The sequence below is a fragment of the Octopus bimaculoides genome, chromosome 28 (genome assembly GCF_046866305.1).
Source record: "Octopus bimaculoides isolate indiv1 chromosome 28, ASM4686630v1, whole genome shotgun sequence".
NCBI lineage: Eukaryota > Metazoa > Mollusca > Cephalopoda > Octopoda > Octopodidae > Octopus > Octopus bimaculoides.
Window position 1 is genome coordinate 15,184,841 of NC_142955.1, and position 22,029 is coordinate 15,206,869.

General features: G+C 36.8%; 4 protein-coding genes across 4 annotated transcripts in view; 1 reads left to right on the top strand and 3 right to left on the bottom strand.

Annotated features, from left to right (window-relative positions):
• Nucleotides 1-22,029, top strand: part of LOC106874808 (uncharacterized) — a 150,017-nt gene that overhangs the window by 38,649 nt on the left and 89,339 nt on the right. The gene's annotated exons all lie outside the window — the stretch shown is intronic.
• On the bottom strand, nt 134-21,593 carry LOC149130615 (uncharacterized). The gene is given in 3 exon segments (XM_089344626.1): nt 134-1,967; nt 9,753-11,113; nt 21,498-21,593. Coding segments are annotated over 2 exon segments (2,619 nt in total). The 5' UTR covers nt 10,806-11,113; nt 21,498-21,593; the 3' UTR covers nt 134-401.
• On the bottom strand, nt 16,838-19,139 carry LOC149130616 (uncharacterized). The gene has a single exon (XM_089344522.1). It carries the CDS (start codon nt 18,454-18,456, stop codon nt 17,344-17,346), a length of 1,113 nt encoding a protein of 370 aa, XP_089200648.1. The 5' UTR covers nt 18,457-19,139; the 3' UTR covers nt 16,838-17,343.
• LOC149130617 (uncharacterized) lies at nt 19,535-21,498 on the bottom strand. Its single transcript, XM_089344642.1, has 2 exons — nt 20,159-21,498; nt 19,535-19,990 (listed from the first exon to the last, which is right to left on the bottom strand). The coding sequence occupies exons 1-2, from the start codon at nt 21,387-21,389 to the stop codon at nt 19,803-19,805; spliced, it is 1,419 nt and encodes a 472-aa protein (XP_089200768.1). The 5' UTR covers nt 21,390-21,498; the 3' UTR covers nt 19,535-19,802.

The window sequence follows — 22,029 nt, forward strand, 5'->3', positions numbered from 1 at the left end:
TTTGCACTTCCATGCCTCTTTCTTTTGAATCACTGAATGCAAACATGACATTATCCTTCTGCACACTTCGGGGTACTTGGGGGTCATTGTTTATGTACATATTTGACAACTTTAATGAAAAAGTCATAACTTATGTTATTGTATAAAATATTTAATGAGTGAATCAATTAAAAGATAATGAACAATAAATATACTGTAATTTCAGGATACAATACTCAAGAAAGAATCATGTGTAGGGTTTCCAGGAGGTGGGGTGTTGGTATAGAGGTCCTTACATCATGGAAAAGAAAATACATGAGCAGCCATGGAAGGAGGTGGAGGAGAGAAAAGCAAACCAGAAACAAATTTGAAAATTTCTACAAATATTTTGGTTAGAAATTCCATTGCATGAAACATAGGAATTACCCTTCTCCTTTCTCCCTTGTATGAATACGTCTGTGTGAAGTTAATGTGCGATTTTAAGAGAACGATTTACCACAGATATCACAGTGATATGGTTTCTCTCCTGTATGAATACGTCTCTGTGAAGTTAAGTTACGATTTTCAGAGAACGATGTACCACAGATGTCACACTGACATGGTTTCTCTCCTGTATGAATACGAATGTGTATTTTTAAATGATGACTTTGAGAGAATGATTTACCACAGACATCACAATGATATGGTTTCTCTCCTGTATGAATAGGTTTGTATGCAGTAACATCACTACATTTCGTGAATGATTTACCAGCGATGTCACACTAACATGGTTTCTCTCCTGTATGAATACGAATGTGTATTTTTAAGTGACTACTTTGAGAGAATGATTTTCCACAGATGTCACAATGATATGGTTTCTCACCTGTATGAATACGTTTATGTGTAGTTAAGACATTATTATAAGAAAATGATTTACCACAGATGTCACACTGACATGGTTTCTCTCCTGTATGAATACGAATGTGCATCTTTACATGATGAATTCGAGAGAATGATTTACCACAGACATCACAATGATATGGTTTCTCTCCTGTATGAATCTGTTTGTGTCTAGTCATTCCACTACTGTGAGAGAATGATTTACCACAGATGTCACAATGATATGGTTTCTCTCCTGTATGGGTATGATTGTGTTCTGTTAAGGCAGTATTTTGAGAGAATGATTTACCACAGATATCACAATGATATGGTTTCTCTCCTGTATGAATACGTTTGTGTGCAGTAACAATACTACATTTAGTGAATGATTTACCACAGATGTCACAATGATATGGTTTCTCTCCTGTATGAATACGTTTGTGTGCAGTAACATTACTACATTTAGTGAATGATTTACCACAGATATCACAATGATATGGTTTCTCTCCTGTATGAATACGATTGTGTACTGTTAACTGACTACTGTCAACAAATGATTTACCACAAATATCACAATGATATGGTTTCTCTCCTGTATGAATACGATTGTGTACAGTTAACTGACTACTGGTAACAAATGATTTACCACAGATATCACAATGATATGGCTTCTCTCCTGTATGAGTACGTTTGTGTACAGTAACATCACTACATTTCGTGAATGATTTACCACAGATATCACAATGATATGGCTTCTCTCCTGTATGAATACGATTGTGACTAGTTAAATGACTACTTCTAGAGAATGATTTTCCACAGATATCACAGTGATGTGGCTTCTCTCCCATATGAATACTTCTATGGGATTTTAGGCTACCACACTGAGGGAATGATTTACCACAGATGTCACAGTGATATGGTTTTTCTCCTGTATGAATATGATTGTGTTCAATTAAATGACTGTTGTTAGAGAATGATTTACCACAGATATCACAATGATATGGTTTCTCTCCTGTATGAATATGTTTGTGTCTAGATAAATGACTACTGGTAGAGAATGAGTTACCACAGATATCACAATGATACGGTTTCTCTCCTGTATGAACACGCCTATGCCTAAGTAGGTTACTCTTTTGAAGGAAAGACTTTGCACAGATATCACAGTCATATGATCTCATCTCTTTTATCATGTGTTCAGGGGAAATCAATTGTACACTTTTCACAATCTTTTCCATTATTTTTCTTCTCAAATCCCAGTTTATATATTTCTCTTGCTTTTGTCTTTATACTTAATTTCTTACAAATATTTCTGTCTAGTGTTACCTTTGTTTAGCAACACTTACATAAATTTATCTAACTTCAATCAGCACACACGCTCCACTTCTTGACAATCCAGTGAAGGGATTGTCACCAATTTGGCTAACAATATTATATCAGAGCAAATGTTTCACAGGAATTCTACCACAGATTTGTAGAAACAATCCAATGTTTTATGTTGTGTTATCCTTTAGTTTCTTCCGTTACATCAATGTCATCTTACGTTCTGAAATTATAGAGAAACAACATTGTAAGATGTAGAGAGTACCTGAAAAATACAGATTCATTTCTACTGAGAAAAACTGTAGAAATAAACATTTAACACAAGAATTGAGTTGGATACCAACAAGTCTATAAAGAAGTAGACTGAACATGTTGAAGTGGGACACACAGAAAGACATGGAATGAAATACTGAAGAGCGAACTTGGGACAATGAGCTTTTGCTGGCACCTGATTGTATTTAAGAAGATCCTAACTCCATGAAAGAAATGCTAAGACTCATCCTTCTGGTTGAGAAAAGCACTTGTAGCTGTTCCTCATAAAAATGGCGGTGCAGTGCCATGTAAAAGTGTCCGTGTGGTGCCACATAAAAGCATCCTGCGCATTCTGTGAAGTGGCTGGCACTAGGAAGGACATCAAGCTGTGGAAACCATAAGGAATCAGACTGGAGACTGCTGCAGCTCCCCAGCTTCCTAGCTCTGGTCAAACCATCCAACCATGCCAGTATGGACAACGGACACTAAATGATGATGAACATATAAATTTATTAAAATTTACATCACAGAATCTTGTGTGACGCTGACATATTTGTAATCTAAACTGACACCTTCACATTGTGTAACAGTTTTAAAATGAAACTAGAATAGTGGGCTCTAACATTAGTCTTTCTCCAGAAATATAATTTGTCACTGTTGTTTAGATCCAGGTCAGTTCTAACATAGACATTCCATCTATGAACATCCTGTCTATTTCTATAACAGCGAGTTCGTTGCCAGTGCCGCTGGACTGGCTCCTGTGAAGGTGGCACGTAAAATACACCATTTCGAGCGTGGCCGTTACAGTAACCCTAACTGGCCTTCGTGCCGGTGGCACGTAAAAGCACCCCCTACACTCTCGGAGTGGTTGGTGTTAGGAAGGGTATCCAGCTGTAGAAATTCTGCCAAATGAGATTGGAGCCTGGTGTAGCCATCTGGTTTCACCAGTCCTCAGTCAAATCGTCCAACCCATGCTAGCATGGAAAGCGGACGTTAAACGATGATGATGATGATCATCATCATCAAATACAGTGACGATTGCGAAATTAGCAATTAGCGATGGCAAAACGTAAAGCTAAAAATGGTAAGATAATGAGAAGTTAAGGCAATGTGAAATGGCGCGATTTCGATCTAGTCTTTTTCATTCGCAAACTGAGCTCCTCTTAATTTTGTTCAGATCGCTTTCAATTTTGGCGTATCGATGCAACGCTGAATTTTGATTATGATCAAGCAATCACTTTATCTCAAAAACAAATTCCGGTAAAAGTGAAAAATGAAGTGGATGCGGTGGGGCGAGGATAATTGAAATTTTGAAAATGCGATAATAGAGAAAAATCGTTTTCAGAATTGGATCCTCCATAACCAAAAAACGTGGAATTCCGCAAAAAAAAAAAATCAATATATACGACTATATATATATATATATCATTATATATATTACAGGAAGTTATGATGGAAAAATCGGAACTTGTGAATTTTTCGAAAGTCCCTTCCCCATTCCCAGGGTCGTTGGCGCGCATTTTTTTTTTCATATTCGTTTTCTAAATACTTAGGTTGGTTTGTTATTCTGTTTTCTTCCCGGGTGAAGATCATAAAAAATACGAAGACTATGATTCTGCACATGCTAGAAATAACAGCCAAATCTCACAAAACTGTGATAACATAACGTGATCAAAGTAATCTCCCACAGTAATTCATGTGAAACTAAAGTAAGTTTTTTTTTTCAACCCATCTACGTGGGAAAATACGGAGATTAAGAATATGGAAAAAAAAAAAAAACAATTTCAAATTTTTAATGAAAAACTCCGACCCTAAATCCACCCCGCTCCCCGTCGTCGACGATGGAGTTTGTAGAGGGTAGATTCCTTAGCGAGAAATAGCAAACACATCAGACATATTTCTCTCCCATAGATAGAAAGTCTTCCAAGGTTAGAAACAGCAGCCAAAACCTGTACAAATAATACACAATTTTCTCTCATAGGTAGAAATAGCAGCCAAATCTCGCACAAATGAAGGGCATCTCTCGTCCTTAAAACATAGAAAAGACACAAATAATTCGCGCACCAAAAAGTGAACATCTCATTCATAAAACATAAAAGTGACATCAAGAGTCGACGCGCGAAAATGCGAAGATCTACAGAATTAAAATCATGGAATAATTTCATTGTTTAATACTTACGGAAATGTTTCATAAAAGATAGTATAGTTATAAGTGTACGTTTGGCAGTTGAGAAATACTTCGTAAGTATTATAAATGTATTATCAGCTGATTAATAGAAATTAATTCACAGGATATCAACATTTAGTAGGGAGTACGTCCAATGCGCATGCGTATCTCCACACTGAAATCTTTAAAGCAGATAACCCTTGCTTTAGTTTATTGCAGCTGATTTGACTACGTTGAACCTCTTATTGGATGTCGTTATAGGTCGCTGCTGGCTACGGCCTTCCAGTCGTCTTTATTGGGCGAACTATTTTTACTGAGGTGGAGGCACAATGGCCCAGTGGTTAGGGCAGCGGACTCGCAGTCGTAGTATCGAGGTTTCGATTCCCAGACCGGGCGTCGTGAGTGTTTATTGAGTGAAAACTCCTAAAGTCCCACGAGGCTCCGGCAGGGGATAGTGGCGAACCCTGCTATACTCTTCCACCACAACTTTCTGTTTCTGTTGTGCCTGTAATTCAAAGGGTCAGCCTTGTCACACTGTGTCACGCTGAATATCCCCAGAGAACTACGTTAAGGGTACACGTGTCTGTGGAGTGCTCAGCCACTTGCACGTTAATTTCGTGAGCAGGCTGTTCCGTTGATCGGATCAACTGGAACCCTCGACGTCGTAAGCGACGGAGTTCCAACAACATTTTTACTGAACCGTGATATCGGCCTTAAATGATCTTCTAACATTACTTGACATGTCTGTATTGATACGGGAAAGTAGCTGTATAGAAGTGAAAGTTCATAACAGCAGTTCCCTTCACCTCCGCCTAAATATCGGGTTGGTTTTTAGCCACAGCAATAGTTGATCCATTCGTTGTGGCTACGTTTCTTAGGCCCTTCTTTGCAAGGTAAATTTTTTACCACCTCACCCTACGATTTTCACATAAAAAAATAAATAAATAAATATACTCCAACGATTTTTCGCGTGGAATCAATTCCTCTGACATCCCACTTTATCTAGGTGTTTATTTGTTTTCGTACTTTTTGTGTTGTTTGGTCACATGGTTTCCTCTGCAGGCCTCGTGCATGCGCACTCATATTGTTTCATTTTCTGTTACCGCACAAAATTTCCAACACGAATTTGAATATAATGTTGAAAACATAATTCCAACAGTCTACAACATGAAATTTCTTTCATATCTTCAACAGATTCTGTTAGCAGAATAAACAAACTTGTAATTTCTTGGCAGAAATGTGTTGATTGTAATGATAGTTACTCTGATGAATAAAATTTCCATATAGTTGAAATATATTGTGATGAACTTCACAATTCAAAAGGTTGCTTGCTTTTTACTCAGCCTGATATATATTTCTCTACTCGGCTCCTGCAGCCTACCCACACAAGTCATCTTTCTCTCCTCCCCAATGTCCAAGTTATCGTCACCACCATACTTCTAGTAACCCTGTAGCCTCCCCAAATTGTGTCCGGCTCTCTTTCAAATCTTACAGATGTTGCCATCCTCCCCACCACACACTAGCAGACCAATACTACCTTTGCCAGCAACAGCTGCTGGTGCCCCATGTGCCATCTTGATACCTAATCTCCTCAGAGATACCTCTTGTTCAGTCTCCCTTTTTCTCTTAAATGTGAGTAGCCATGTACCTCCTCCACATCAATCTTCTCTACTCCAAACCCTTCCCTCATACTTTCACCCCCTACCTACCTTATAGTGACATCTTCCCTCCCTGGGTTTGTTGACTTGCAAGCTACACTGAGACTTCAGCAGTGTCAGTGGCACAAGAAAAGCATACAGTAGAGTGTGTAAAGTGGTTAGCATTAGGAAATGCATCCAGGTGTAGAAACCTTGCCAAAGCAGACACTGGAGTACAAATACAGTCCTTGATTCATTTGATCCTCATCAAACCGTCTGACAGAAATGTTAAATGATGATAAAGATCATAAAATTAGTTAATTGGCAGAAATAAGTTTATATGATGCCTTTAACAAACAAACATTTTACTCATCACAACATGAGTACAAACATTGGTACACAGTGTGTTAAGGTTATATTTCAAGATATTTACTAGCCTTTCATATTTGCACTTCCATGCCTCTTTCTTTTGAATCACTGAATGCAAACATGACATTATCCTTCTGCACACTTCGGGGTACTTGGGGGTCATTGTTTATGTACATATTTGACAACTTTAATGAAAAAGTCATAACTTATGTTATTGTATAAAATATTTAATGAGTGAATTAATTAAAAGATAATGAACAATAAATATACTGTAATTCCAGCATACGATACTCAAGAAAGAATCATGTGTAGGGTTTCCAGGAGGAGGGGTGTTGGTATAGAGGTCCTTACATCATGGAAAAGAAAATAGATGAGCAGCCATGGAAGGAGGTGGAGGAGAGAAAAGCAATATTTCAATATTTTATTATTGGTAACACAATTTGCTGTTATAATTTGGCTTGTTTTCATCTTTTGTTTCATTAGCAATCATTTTTGTGCCCAAGGAACTTACCCAGTCTGCTCGTCCGACCCCGTAGCCAAAGGTGCTCGGTTTCCCATCCGTAGTACGGCCGCATAAGACGCAGTTTTTTAAAGATATTTCAAAATAAGAAAAGCGCAATCAGCCGGCATTTATGTAATTGAAAACTAAGTTGCTTTTATACCATTTTTCATTTACACATTTAAATAAAATTTCAGCTTTTTTCCCCGATTTTTTTTAAAACTATAGTTTTAAAATACGGACATTCCGAATCTACTATCTGTTTCTTTTTATAATTTCGAAAAAATTTTCAGACGAAATGGTGTGTGATGTAAGGGAGATTTAGCTGTTGTATCAGGCACATCCCCCGACCACCAGATACCTTCCTCGTTTCTTTGATACATGTAATAATACTTGATACTTTTAACCCCCTCCCCCAACTCCTGGAAATTAAGCAACAAAATGTTTTGTATTTTAAATTTTTAATCCCCGATCCTGCATCAAGCGAGTCCGTGTCTAGGGGTGTGGATGTATGAAAGAGAGAGAAACAAATTACTTAATAGAAAAGTATGCTACAAAAATAAATGATCTTCATACCATTTTTCAATCAATATGTAACCCTAAAAAAATTCCTTACTCATATGCATACACACACTTAATGTGAGCTACATGCATTTGTAGAGAGAGTGAGAGAGTGTGTGGTAAAAGTTTACAGAGAGGGGAAAATATTTACCATGCGAAAAATGAAAGTGATAGACAAATAGGTCTTTTCTGTTGCTGTGACAGATTTTGAAAAGTCTTAAATTTCATATATTCATGTAGTTTTCCACATTGAATCCGTGATTTTGATTTGATTTATTCAAGAAAAACAAATTCGAAATACGTTACGATTTTTACCCAATCTGGAAACAGGATTTGCATACAAAATGAACAAATGAATACAATGTATGTGAGATAATACATATAGAAAGAGTGAGTGACAAAAAGTGTTGTAGATAATAGATAGATAGATTGATAGTGACGCAGAAAGAGTGGGATAGTACTCAATTTAAAATTTAATTTATTCCTCATAAAATTTATATTTCTTTTATCATTATTGACATGTTAGATTTTTGGGGAACACAGATTCCAAAAATCAAATTCAATTTTCTTTTCAGAGCCTTTTTTTTTTTTTTTCACAAAACACACATACATACCATATACAGAGTATTTCACGATATTTTGTGTCTCCTTCCAGACAGAAACTTCATGTGTTGGTGAACATTCGATGCTAATAGAGAGCATAAAGATTAAATTTAAAGTTGAAAAAAAACATTAGCTAACATGGAGAAGTGGAAACCATTTGAAAATTGGAAGAAAGTTATGGGTATCATGATTCATACGGGATATCAAAAATGGGATCTATTTTAAAACGGGGGCGCCAGTATTTTCTTAACGAAACACTTTGAAACTTGGGACACTGGTAGAATGTGTCATATAAAACATCTTTTACTCTTAGTCTTCTTAACAAAAAAAAGGAATTCGCAAGTTATTCCATGTTAAAGTTGTCCTATTTCTGTAATTTCAACCAATCACTGACATCTATTCAGCTCAATAGAGTTACTGCTGGCCGGTCATAAAAATGTTATTCCCTGTGACATATTTCATCCGGTTTAATCGTAATTTATACACATATATTGTTTATATAATAAATTACGCTGTGCGTATCTATGTGTGTAACAATTTTAGAGTTCGGATTCTAGAGTTAGGGTTAGTTTTAGGGGATTAATACGATATACACCGTTACAGCGCTAACTGTTTTCAACTGAATAGCCGTCAGTGATTAGTAGAAATTATCGAAATAAGACAATTTTTTACATGAAATAAATTCGAATACAAAAATATTTTTCTGTTCTATAACACAAAATAGATAAGTATACGAAGTTTGAAAGTCTTTCCGTACCAAAAACACTATGTAAAAAATTAATGACAACTGGTGCCCCCGTTTTGAAATAGATCCCAAAAATATTCATGTTATGACTGGTAACCAGTGCTTTGTGAACACTAAAATATGTGAGACATGACATGGACAGGCGCAACTGAGACCACAAAGCCTGCAGTCAACCCTTGCTGAAGAGGGATACTGCTGGAAGGCCATATGTGTGGCAGCAGGATTTGGCTCCTTGCAAAACCTCCAGAAACTGTAGGAACTAACATTTTCTTTTCTTCTCTTTTTACTTGTTTCAGTCATTTGACTGCGGCCATGCTGGAGCATCGCCTTTAGTCGAGCAAATCGACCCCAGGACTTATTCTTTGTAAGCTTGGTATTTATTCTATCGATCTCGATTGCCAAACCGCTATGTTACGGGGATGTAAACACACCACCATAGGTTGTCAAGCGATGTTAGGGGGACAAACACAGACACACAAACATATATATATATACATACATATATACGACGGGCTTCTTTCAGTTTCCCTCTACCAAATCAACTCACAAGGCTTTGGTCGGCCTGAGGCTATAGTAGAAGACACTTGTCCAATGTGCCACGCAGTGGGAATGAAGCTGGAACCATGTGCTTGGTAAGCAAGCTACTTACCACACAGCCACTCCTGCGTCTATATGAAGAAGTCTGTGTTTAGTTAAGTGACTACTATTAGAGAATGATTTACTACAGATATCACAATGATACAGTTTCTTCCCCACATGAACAGATTTGTGTCTAGTTACTTTACTACTTCCAGAGAATGATTTACCACAAATATCACACTGATATGGTTTCTCTCCTGTATGAATACGTTTGTGCATAGTTAAGTGCATACTTTGAGAGAATGATTTACCACAGGTATCACACTGATATGGCTTCTCTCCTGTATGAATACGTTTGTGTCCAGTTAACTGTATACTTTGAGAGAATGATTTACCACAGACATCACAGTGATATGGCTTCTCTCCTGTATGAATACGATTGTGTTTTGTTAAGGTAGTATTTTCAGAGAAAGATTTACCACAAATATCACACTGATATGGCCTCTCTCCTGTATGAGTACGTTTGTGATTAGTTAAGTGCATATTTTGATAGAATGATTTACCACAGATATCACAATGATATGGCTTCTCTCCTGTATGAATACGTTTGTGTTTTGTTAAGGCAGGATTTTCAGAGAAAGATTTACCACAAGTATCACAATGATATGGCTTCTCTCCTGTATGAGTACGTTTGTGTGCAGTAACATTACTACATTTAGTGAATGATTTACCACAGATATCACAGTAATATGGTTTCTCTCCTGTATGAATACGTTCATGTGTAGTTAAGATATTATTATGAGAGAATGATTTACCACAAATATCACAGCGATATGGTTTCTCTCCTGTATGAATACGTTTATGTGTAGTTAAGACACTATGACGAGACAATGATTTACCACAGATATCACACTGATATGGTTTCTCTCCTGTATGAATATGTTTGTGTCTAGATAAATGACTACTGGTAGAGAATGATTTACCACAGATATCACAGTGATATGGTGTCTCCCCTGTATGAATACGTTTGTGTATAGTTAAGACATTACTTTGAGAGAATGAGTTACCACAGATATCACAATGATACGGTTTTTCTCCTGTATGAACACGCCTATGCCTAAGTAGGTTACACTTTCGAAGGAAGGACTTTGCACAGATATCACAGTGATATGATCTCATCTCTTTTATCATGTGTTCAGGGGAAATCAATTGTACACTTTTCACACTCTTTTCCATTATTTTTCATCTCAAATCCCAGTTTATATATTTCTCTTGCTTTTGTCTTTATACTTAATTTCTTACAAATATTTCTGTCTAGTGTTACCTTTGTTTAGCAACACTTACATAAATTTATCCAACTTCAATCAGCACACACGCTCCTCTTCTTGACAATCCAGTCAAGGGATTGTCACAAATTTGGCTAACAATATCATATCAGAGCAAATGTTTCACAGGAATTCTACCACAGATTTGTACAAACAATCCGATGTTTTATGTTGTGTTATCCTTTAGTTTCTTCTCTTACATCAATGTCATCTGACGTTCTGAAATTATAGAGAAACAACATTGTAAGATGTAGAGAGTACCTGAAAAATACAGATTCATTTCTACTACTGAGATAAACTGTAGAAATAAACATTTAACATAAGAATTGAGTTGGATACCAACAAGTCTATAAAGAAGTAGACTGAACATGTTGAAGTGGGACACACAGAAAGACATGGGATGAAATACTGAAGAGCCAACTTGGGACGATGAACTTTTGCTGGCACCTGATTGTATTTAAGAAGATCCTAACTCCATGAAAGAAATGCTAAGACTCATCCTTCTGGTTCAGAAAAGCACTTGTAGCTGTTCCTAATAAAAATTGCAGTGTCACGTAAAAGTGTCCGTGCGGTGCCACATAAAAGCATCCTCTGCATTGTGAAGTAGCTGGCACTAGGAAGAGCATCAAGCTGTAGAAACTAAAAGAAATCAGCCACTTGCACGTTAATTTGACGAGCAGGCTGTTCCGTTGATCGGATCGACTGGAACCCTCGACGTTGTAAGCGACGGAGTGCCAACAACAACTTTCGTTAGTGGAGTAGTAGTTCCGTTTTATTCTTTTCTAAATTTGATATTTTATACTTTTAATGATTTTTCTTTCATTTCTCCCTGTAAAAATATTTATATTCTATCATACGAACAAAAACGAAATCATTCATTTACTTTCTTTCTTTTACAACTGTATACTACATGCTACTCAAGAATATTAATGATGTTCGGTGTTGTATAAGCGGGTAGAAATCAGATTTTCATAAATCACTCCCCATCATTTTCAAGTGCGTGGCGAAAATAATTTTAAAAAATCCCCCCTCAAAACGTATAATATCCAACTTATGTGAATGAGCTATTTTGAAACTCCGCCTGGACGCCTCTCTTGCATAGCTAGAAACAGCAGCTAAATTCCACACGAATCAAGAACATCTCTCACCTATAAAACACAGAAGAGACAAAGAATCGGTGCGCCAAAAACCGAACGTCTACAGAATTAAAAACATTGAATATTTTCATTAATACTTACGGAAATGTTTCATAAAGGATAGAGTTGTTATATATGTGTGTGTGTGCCTGGCAGCTGCGTTATAAATATTATAAATGTATTATCAGCTGATTAAGAGAAATTTATGCACAGGACATTTCGTCAACTAACGACGAGGTAGCAAGTACATTCAATGCGCATGCGTATCGACTGTCCTGAAATACGACAAAAAAAGTCTTAAGTATATTACTGTTGATGCGTGTTTGTGTGTCCCGTACGGAAACAACCTAGTAACGACAGTATTAGGAGAGGTTGGGAAGATGAAAAGAGGGAGGGGTAAAATGTGGGGTCGCTAAGCTACGAATAGGTAGAAGAAAGTGACGATTGCGAAATTAGCAATTAGCGATGGCGAAACGTAAAGCTAAAAATGGAAAGATAATGAGAAGCTGAGGCAATGTGAAATGGCGAGATTTCGATCTAGTCTTTTTCATTCGCAAATTGAGCCCCTCTTAATTTTGTTCAGATCAATTTTGGCGTATCGATGCAACACAGAATTTTGATTATAATCAACCAATCACTTTATCTCGCGGGAACTATTCTGTTGGTAGATCCATCTCGCAAATTAAAGAATCGGATGTTGCTTGGCATTAAAGTTTAGAAATTTGTGTAATTTTAGCAAATCAACAGAGCATGGCATTATCAGTTTGTTACCATGACAACCGCATACTGTTTTGTGGTTCAGTGGTCTGTGTCGCTGTTCCCTGTGTTGATTTCACCCACATGTTTTGTTTTAATTTTTCAGTGTGTTAGTATATTACTCTTTTACTTGTTTCAGTCATTTGACCGCGGCCATGCTGAAGCACCGCCTTTAGTCGAGCAAATCGACCCCCTTGTATGCCTAGTACTTATTCTATCGGTTGTTTTGCCGAACCGCTAATTACGGGGACGTAAACACACCAGCATCGGTTGTCAAGCGATGTTGGGGGACAAACACTGACACACACACACATATATATACGATGGGCTTCTTTTCAGTTTCCGTATACTAAATCCACTCACAAGGCTTTGGTCGCCCCGAGGCTATAGCAGAAGAGACTTGCCCAAGGTGCCACGCAGTGGAACTGAACCCGGAACCATGTGGTTGGTAAACAAGCAACCTACCATACAGCCACTCCTACGCTTCTATTACATATTTTTCTGTGTGTTAGTATTTTAAATACTTAGTTGGCTAGCTATGCCCGTATATACCGACCACAAACTTACACGAAATACAGACGTCTGCGTGACGTATGTATTTCTTCCAACATAATATTGACTTTTCAACACTTGTGTTCTTAAAATATTTCTTATTACCTTTATTTTTAAAAAGTATTTTCGTTGCAAATTAAAGTGATTTCTTCTAACATTAGTTCGTTTAAATATAATCAGTAATTCAGCATAAATAATAGAAGGTGCTAATTAAGAACATTTCGCAAAAAAACATATAACATAACAGGTATTCATTTTCTTGTGTCTACCACTCTGATTGTTTGGTATTTGTGCAATTTGTCTCTTACTCTATAATGTACCAATATGTAGCCCAACTAATCACAGCCTCCAAATAAATTACGTGAGACTGTCGTATCTTTACTCCGTTTGAGCCTACCATTAGCTATAAAAGCTCACCTCCTTCTAGTCTGAGGTCTAACCATTATGTCTCTCACCAATGTCATCAACATCTACACAGCACAGGCTCTAACATATTGCTGTTTGTGTACTTCTCACAAGGATCAACAGCTAACACACAACCAACACAGATGCATGTGAATATATGAAAAAATATCCATCAACCACTTCCATTTATCATCTCGTGTGTATATATATGTGAGGCCCGCATTAAAGACAGTTAAAGTCACAGCCTTGTGGTTTATATATTCTTTACTGGGTTCCTACCAAATGAGATTACAGCCTTCTGATTAAGTCACATTAGGTGGTTCGACCACTACCTATCCACCAACAATAACAGCCAAATCTCCCTAGCCACACTGCACCGGGAAAGACTTCCTTTTGTACCACACACAAAAAACCTCCCTTTCTTTACAGAAACACGCGTTTCGGGAAACGGAGATTCCTAATCTGAAGAAAAATCGGTATTTCAAAATTTATTTTTCTCACATCTTTTCATACAAATTCTTATATATATGCTTCATAGAAGCCGATTATATGACAATAACATGTTCATTTATTTTCGTATTTTTTTGCTTTGTTTGGTCAAATGATTTTCTTTCCGGGCCTTGTGCACTCTCATACACACGTTATTTCATTTTCTATCAACGTGCAAAATTTGGACACTAATTGGAATACAATGTTGAAAACATAATTCCAAGGTTTATCCTCCGTAAATTCCAACGGTCTGCAACATGAAATTTCTTTGATATTTTCAACAAATTCGTATGTCTATCATGTACAGATATATGTGGGTGGGTGTCAAGGGTGTTTCTTGGAGATTTGGGTCTTATTTAGGTACTCATAATTTTTGTAACTTTCAAATTTCATTTTATAGAAAAAAAAACCACTTTCAGTTGTGAAAGAAAGAAAACAAAACATACATGCACACCATTGCCGAAAGTGCATTCAAAGAGTTCGTCAGCTCCAGATATTTATGTTACCAGAATAAACAAACTTGTAATTTCTTGGCAGAAATGTGTTGATTGTAATGATACTTTCTTTGATGAATAAAATTTCCAAATAGTTGAAATATCTTGTGATGAACTTCTCGATTCAAAAGGTTGCTTCCTTTTAACTCAGCCTGATATATATTTCTCTACTCGGCCCCTACAGCCTACCCAGACCTGTCATGTCTCTACTCCCCAGTGTCAAAATTATCATCACTATGGTATTTCTAGCACCCGTGTAGATTCCCTGGCTAGTATACCCTTCTCCCTCAGTTGTTACAGATGTAGCATGCCACTTCCTTTTGAATCACTGAATGCAAGCATGACATTATCCTTCTGCACACACATCCTACAACTCCACTTTCTGTTTTACCATCTTGCAAAACAGAATACTTCATATTTTTGGTCCTGAAGCTGTAGAATATTGGCATACCTCTTTTTCTTCTGTTTTTCCCCTAGCTAAACAGACCTGTCTCCTAGTTTTTCAAGCAACCAGTTCTCCCCATTCCTTCGAACCCCTCAAGATGTCTCTGCTTTTATTGTTCTATATACTTCCCTGTTCCACCATTACGTCACCCTTCACCTGGGTGGCATTTTGCACCAGCTAGATTTGTTCTGCAGCTCTACGTGGGTTGCTTCATCGGAACTTCCAATTGTCCTCTATCTCCTCCTTTTCGTGAAAAGCTTCAACTAGTAAATCACAAGAAAGTTAACTGGGAAGGTAGATTTTGTGTGGCAGATGCACCAAATGGGTAGATGAATCTGGTGACTCAGCACATTCATAGGTAATCAAGGGGCTGGTAGGTCTCCCCAAGTTCTGAAGACAGAGATGACAAAAACAGGATGGGGTTGCCAATAAGCAATTCCTCCACAACCTTCACACCCAATTTTAAAATAATCCAAATCTGGACCTTTGAAAGCTTAACCCTGAAAAGTTTAATTTAAAGAACCCATTATTCATAAACTAACAAGGAATCAATCTGTTCTGGGGCACTAAACTATACTTATGCCTCATGTTCTTCCTTTATGGTTTCTTCTGTTTTGTACTTGGGGGGGGGGGGGTCAATGTTTATGTACATGTTTGACAACTTTACAATATTCCTGCATATGAAAAAGTCATAACATATTTCATAAGTGAATTAATTAAAAGATAATGAACAATAAATATATTGTAATTCCAGGATACAATACTCAAAAAAGAATCATGTGTAGGGTTTCCAGGAGGAGGAGTGTTGGTATAGAGGTCCTTACATCGTGGAAAAGAAAATGGATGAGTAGCCATGGGAGTGGGTGGAGAGAAATGTAAAAAGAAAAAAAAATCAGAAGTGTTCTGGAAATACTTCAGTTAAAATTTCCATTGCATAAAATATAGGAATACTAAAAATATATAACAAACGAGAAACTATCTTTCTCCCCTGTATGAATATGTCTGTGTGCAGTTAAGTAAGAATTTTCAGAGAATGATTTACCACAGATATCACATCTCTCCTGCATGAATACGCTTGTGACTACTTTTGGAGAATGATTTTTCCACAGATATCACAACGATATGGTTTCTCTCCTGTATGAATACGTTTGTGTCTAGATAAATGACTACTGGTAGAGAATGATTTACCAAAGATATCACAGTGATTTGGTTTCTCTCCTGTATAAATATGTTTGTGTCTAGATAAATGACAACTGTTGGTGCCCTGTGCCATCTTGATACCTAATCTCCTCAGAGATACCTCTTCATCAGTCTCCCTTTTTCTCTTAAATGTGAGTAGCCATGTACCTCCTCGACATCAACCTTCTCTACTCCAAACACTTCCCTCATACTTTGACCCCCTACCTACCTTATAGTGACATCTTCCGTCCCTGGGTTTGTTGACTTGCAAGCTACACTGAGACTTCACCAGTGTCAGTGACAAAAGAAATGCATACAGTAGAGTGTGTAAAGTGGTTAGCATTAGGAAATGCATCTAAGTGTAGAAACCTTGCCAAAGCAGACACTGGAGTACAAATACAGTGCTTGATTCATTTGATCCTCATCAAACCGTCTGACAAAAATGTTAAATGATGATAAAGATCATAAAATTAGTTAATTGGCAGAAATAAGTTTATATGATGCCTTTAACAAACAAACATTTTACTCATCACAACATGAGTACAAACATTGATACACAGTGTGTTAAGGTTATATTTCAAGATATTTACTAGCCTTTCATATTTGCACTTCCATGCCTCTTTCTTTTGAATCACTGAATGCAAACATGACATTATCCTTCGGGGTACTTGGGGGTCATTGTTTATGTACATATTTGACAACTTTAATGAAAAATTCATAACTTGTGTTATTGTATAAAATATTTAATGAGTGAATTAATTAAAAGATAATAAACAATAAATATACTGTAATTCCAGGATACAATACTCAAGAAAGAATCATGTGTAGGGTTTCCAGGAGGAGGGGTGTTGGTATAGAGGTCCTTATATCATGGAAAAGAAAACAGATGAGTAGCCATGGAAGGAGGTGGAGGAGAGAAAAGCAAACCAGAAACAAATTTGAAAATTTCTACAAATATTTTGGTTAGAAATTCCATTGCATGAAACATAGGAATTACCCTTCTCCTTTCTCCCTTGTATGAATACGTCTGTGTGAAGTTAAGTTACGATTTTCAGCGAACGATTTACCACAGATATCACAGTGATATGGTTTCTCTCCTGCATGATTACGATTGTGTCTTTTTAAGTGACTACTTTGAGAGAATGATTTACCACAGATATCACAATGGTATGGCTTCTCTCCTGTATGAATACGATTGTGTACAGTTAACTGACTACTGTTAACAAATGATTTACCACAAATATCACAATGATATGGTTTCTCTCCTGTATGAATACGATTGTGTACAGTTAACTGACTACTTCCACAGAATGATTTTCCACAGATATCACACTGATGTGGTTTCTCTCCCATATGAAAACTTCTATGGGATTTTAGGCTAGCACACTGAGAGAATGATTTACCACAAATGTCACAATGATATGGTTTTTGTCCTGTATGAATACGATTGTGTACAGTTAACTGACTACTGTCAACAAATGATTTATCACAGATAGCACACTGATATGGTTTCTCTCCTGTATGGGTACGATTGTGTTTTGTTAAGGCAGTATTTAGAGAGAATGATTTACCACAAATATCACAATGATATGGCTTCTCTCCTGTATGAATACGATTGTGTTTTGTTAAGGCAGTATTTTCAGAGAATGATTTCCCACAGATATCACAATGATATGGCTTCTCTCCTGTATGAATACGATTGTGTACAGTTAAGCGACTATTGTTAACAAATGATTTACCACAGATAAGACACCGATATGGCTTCTCTCCTGAATGAATACGATTGTGATTTGTTAAGGAAAAACTTGCAGAGAATGATTTACCACAAATATCACAATGATATGGCTTCTCCCCTGTATGAAAACGCCTATGCGTAAGTAGGTTACTCTTTTGAAGGAAGGACTTTGTACAGATATCACAGTGATATGGTATCTCTCCTGTATGAATACGTTTATGTGTAGTTAAGTGAATACTTTGAGAGAATGATTTACCACAGATATCACAATGATAGGGTTTCTCTCCTGTATGAACACGCCTATGCGTAAGTAGGTTACTCTTTTGAGGGAAGGACTTTGTACACGAATTTGAATATAATGTTGAAAACATAATTCCAACAGTCTACAACATGAAATTTCTTTCATATCTTCAACAGATTCTGTTAGCAGAATAAACAAACTTGTAATTTCTTGGCAGAAATGTGTTGATTGTAATGATAGTTACTCTGATGAATAAAATTTCCATATAGTTGAAATATATTGTGATGAACTTCACGATTCAAAAGGTTGCTTGCTTTTTACTCAGCCTGATATATATTTCTCTACTCGGCTCCTGCAGCCTACCCACACAAGTCATCTTTCTCTCCTCCCCAATGTCCAAGTTATCGTCACCACCATACTTCTAGTAACCCTGTAGCCTCCCCAAATTGTGTCCGGCTCTCTTTCAAATCTTACAGATGTTGCCATCCTCCCCACCACACACTAGCAGACCAATACTACCTTTGCCAGCAACAGCTGCTGGTGCCCCATGTGCCATCTTGATACCTAATCTCCTCAGAGATACCTCTTGTTCAGTCTCCCTTTTTCTCTTAAATGTGAGTAGCCATGTACCTCCTCCACATCAATCTTCTCTACTCCAAACCCTTCCCTCATAGTTTCACCCCCTACCTAGCTTATAGTGACATCTTCCCTCCCTGGGTTTGTTGACTTGCAAGCTACACTGAGACTTCAGCAGTGTCAGTGACACAAGAAAAGCATACAGTAGAGTGTGTAAAGTGGTTAGCATTAGGAAATGCATCCAGGTGTAGAAACCTTGCCAAAGCAGACACTGGAGTACAAATAGTGCTTGATTCATTTGATCCTCATCAAACCGTCTGACAGAAATGTTAAATGATGATAAAGATCATAAAATTAGTTAATTGGCAGAAATAAGTCATATAAGAAATAAGTTTATATGATGCCTTTAACAAACAAACATTTTACTCATCACAACATGAGTACAAACATTGGTACACAGTGTGTTAAGGTTATATTTCAAGATATTTACTAGCCTTTCATATTTGCACTTCCATGCCTCTTTCTTTTGAATCACTGAATGCAAACATGACATTATCCTTCTCCACACTTCGGGGTACTTGGGGGTCATTGTTTATGTACATATTTGACAACTTTAATGAAAAAGTCATAACTTATGTTATTGTATAAAATATTTAATGAGTGAATTAATTAAAAGATAATGAACAATAAATATACTGTAATTCCAGCATACGATACTCAAGAAAGAATCATGTGTAGGGTTTCCAGGAGGAGGGGTGTTGGTATAGAGGTCCTTACATCATGGAAAAGAAAATAGATGAGCAGCCATGGAAGGTGGAGGAGAGAAAAGCAAACCAAAAAAAAATTTGAAAATTTCTACAAATATTTTGGTTAGAAATTCCATTGCATGAAACATAGGAATTACCCTTCTCCTTTCTCCCTTGTATGAATACGTCCGTGTGAAGTTAAGTTACGATTTTCAGAGAACGATTTACCACAGATATCACAGTGATATGGTTTCTCTCCTGTATGAATACGAATGTGTATTTTTAAATGATGACTTTGAGAGAATGATTTACCACAGACATCACAATGATATGGTTTCTCTCCTGTATGAATAGGTTTGTATGCAGTAACATCACTACATTTCGTGAATGATTTACCACAGATGTCACACTAACATGGTTTCTCTCCTGTATGAATATGAATGTGTATTTTTAAGTGACTACTTTGTGAGAATGATTTTCCACAGATGTCACAATGATATGGTTTCTCACCTGTATGAATACGTTTATGTGTAGTTAAGATATTATTATAAGAAAATGATTTACCACAGATGTCACACTGACATGGTTTCTCTCCTGTATGAATACGAACGTGCATCTTTACATGATGACTTCGAGAGAATGATTTACCACAGACATCACAATGATATGGTTTCTCTCCTGTATGAATCTGTTTGTGTCTAGTCATTCCACTACTGTGAGAGAATGATTTACCACAGATGTCACAATGATATGGTTTCTCTCCTGTATGAATACGTTTGTGTGCAGTAACATTACTACATTTAGCGAATGATTGACCACAGATATCACAATGATATGGTTTCTCTCCTGTATGAATACGATTGTGTACTGTTAACTGACTACTGCCAACAAATGATTTACCACAAATATCACAATGATATGGTTTCTCTCCTGTATGAATACGATTGTGTACAGTTAACTGACTACTGGTAACAAATGATTTACCACAGAGAGCACACTGATATGGCTTCTCTCCTGTATGAGTACGTTTGTGTGCAGTAACATCACTACATTTCGTGAATGATTTACCACAGATATCACAATGATATGGCTTCTCTCCTGTATGAATACGATTGTGACTAGTTAATTGACTACTTCTAGAGAATGATTGTCCACAGATATCACAGTGATGTGGCTTCTCTCCCATATGAATACTTCTATGGGATTTTAGGCTACCACACTGAGGGAATGATTTACCACAGATATCACAATGATATGGCTTCTCTCCTGTATGAATACGATTGTGACTAGTTAATTGACTGCTTCTAGAGAATGATTTTCCACAGATATCACAGTGATGTGGCTTCTCTCCCATATGAATACTTCTATGGGATTTTAGGCTACCACACTGAGGGAATGATTTACCACAGATGTCACAGTGATATGGTTTCTCTCCTGTATGAATATGTTTGTGTCTAGATAAATGACTACTGGTAGAGAATGATTTACCACAGATATCACAGTGATATGGTGTCTCCCCTGTATGAATACGTTTGTGTATAGTTAAGACATTACTTTGAGAGAATGATTTACCACAGATATCACAATGATACGGTTTCTCTCCTGTATGAACACGCCTATGCCTAAGTAGGTTACTCTTTTGAAGGAAGGACTTTGCACAGATATCACAGTCATATGATCTCATCTCTTTTATCATGTGTTCAGGGGAAATCAATTGTACACTTTTCACAATCTTTTCCATTATTTTTCTTCTCAAATCCCAGTTTATATATTTCTCTTGCTTTTGTCTTTATACTTAATTTCTTACAAATATTTCTGTCTAGTGTTACCTTTGTTTAGCAACACTTACATAAATTTATCCAACTTCAATCGGCACACACGCTCCTCTTCTTGACAATCCAGTCAAGGGATTGTCACAAATTTGGCTAACAATATTATATCAGAGCAAATGTTTCACAGGAATTCTACCACAGATTTGTAGAAACAATCCGATGTTTTATGTTGTTTTATCCTTTAGTTTCTTCCATTACATCAATGTCATCTTACGTTCTGAAATTATAGACAAACAACATTGTAAGATGTAGAGAGTACCTGAAAAATACAGATTCATTTCTACTGAGAAAAACTGTAGAAATAAACATTTAACACAAGAAATGAGTTGGATACCAACAAGTCTATAAAGAAGTAGACTGAACATGTTGAAGTGGGACACACAGAAAGACATGGAATGAAATACTGAAGAGCGAACTTGGGACAATGAGCTTTTGCTGGCACCTGATTGTATTTAAGAAGATCCTAACTCCATGAAAGAAATGCTAAGACTCATCCTTCTGGTTGAGAAAAGCACTTGTAGCTGTTCCTCATAAAAATGGCGGTGCAGT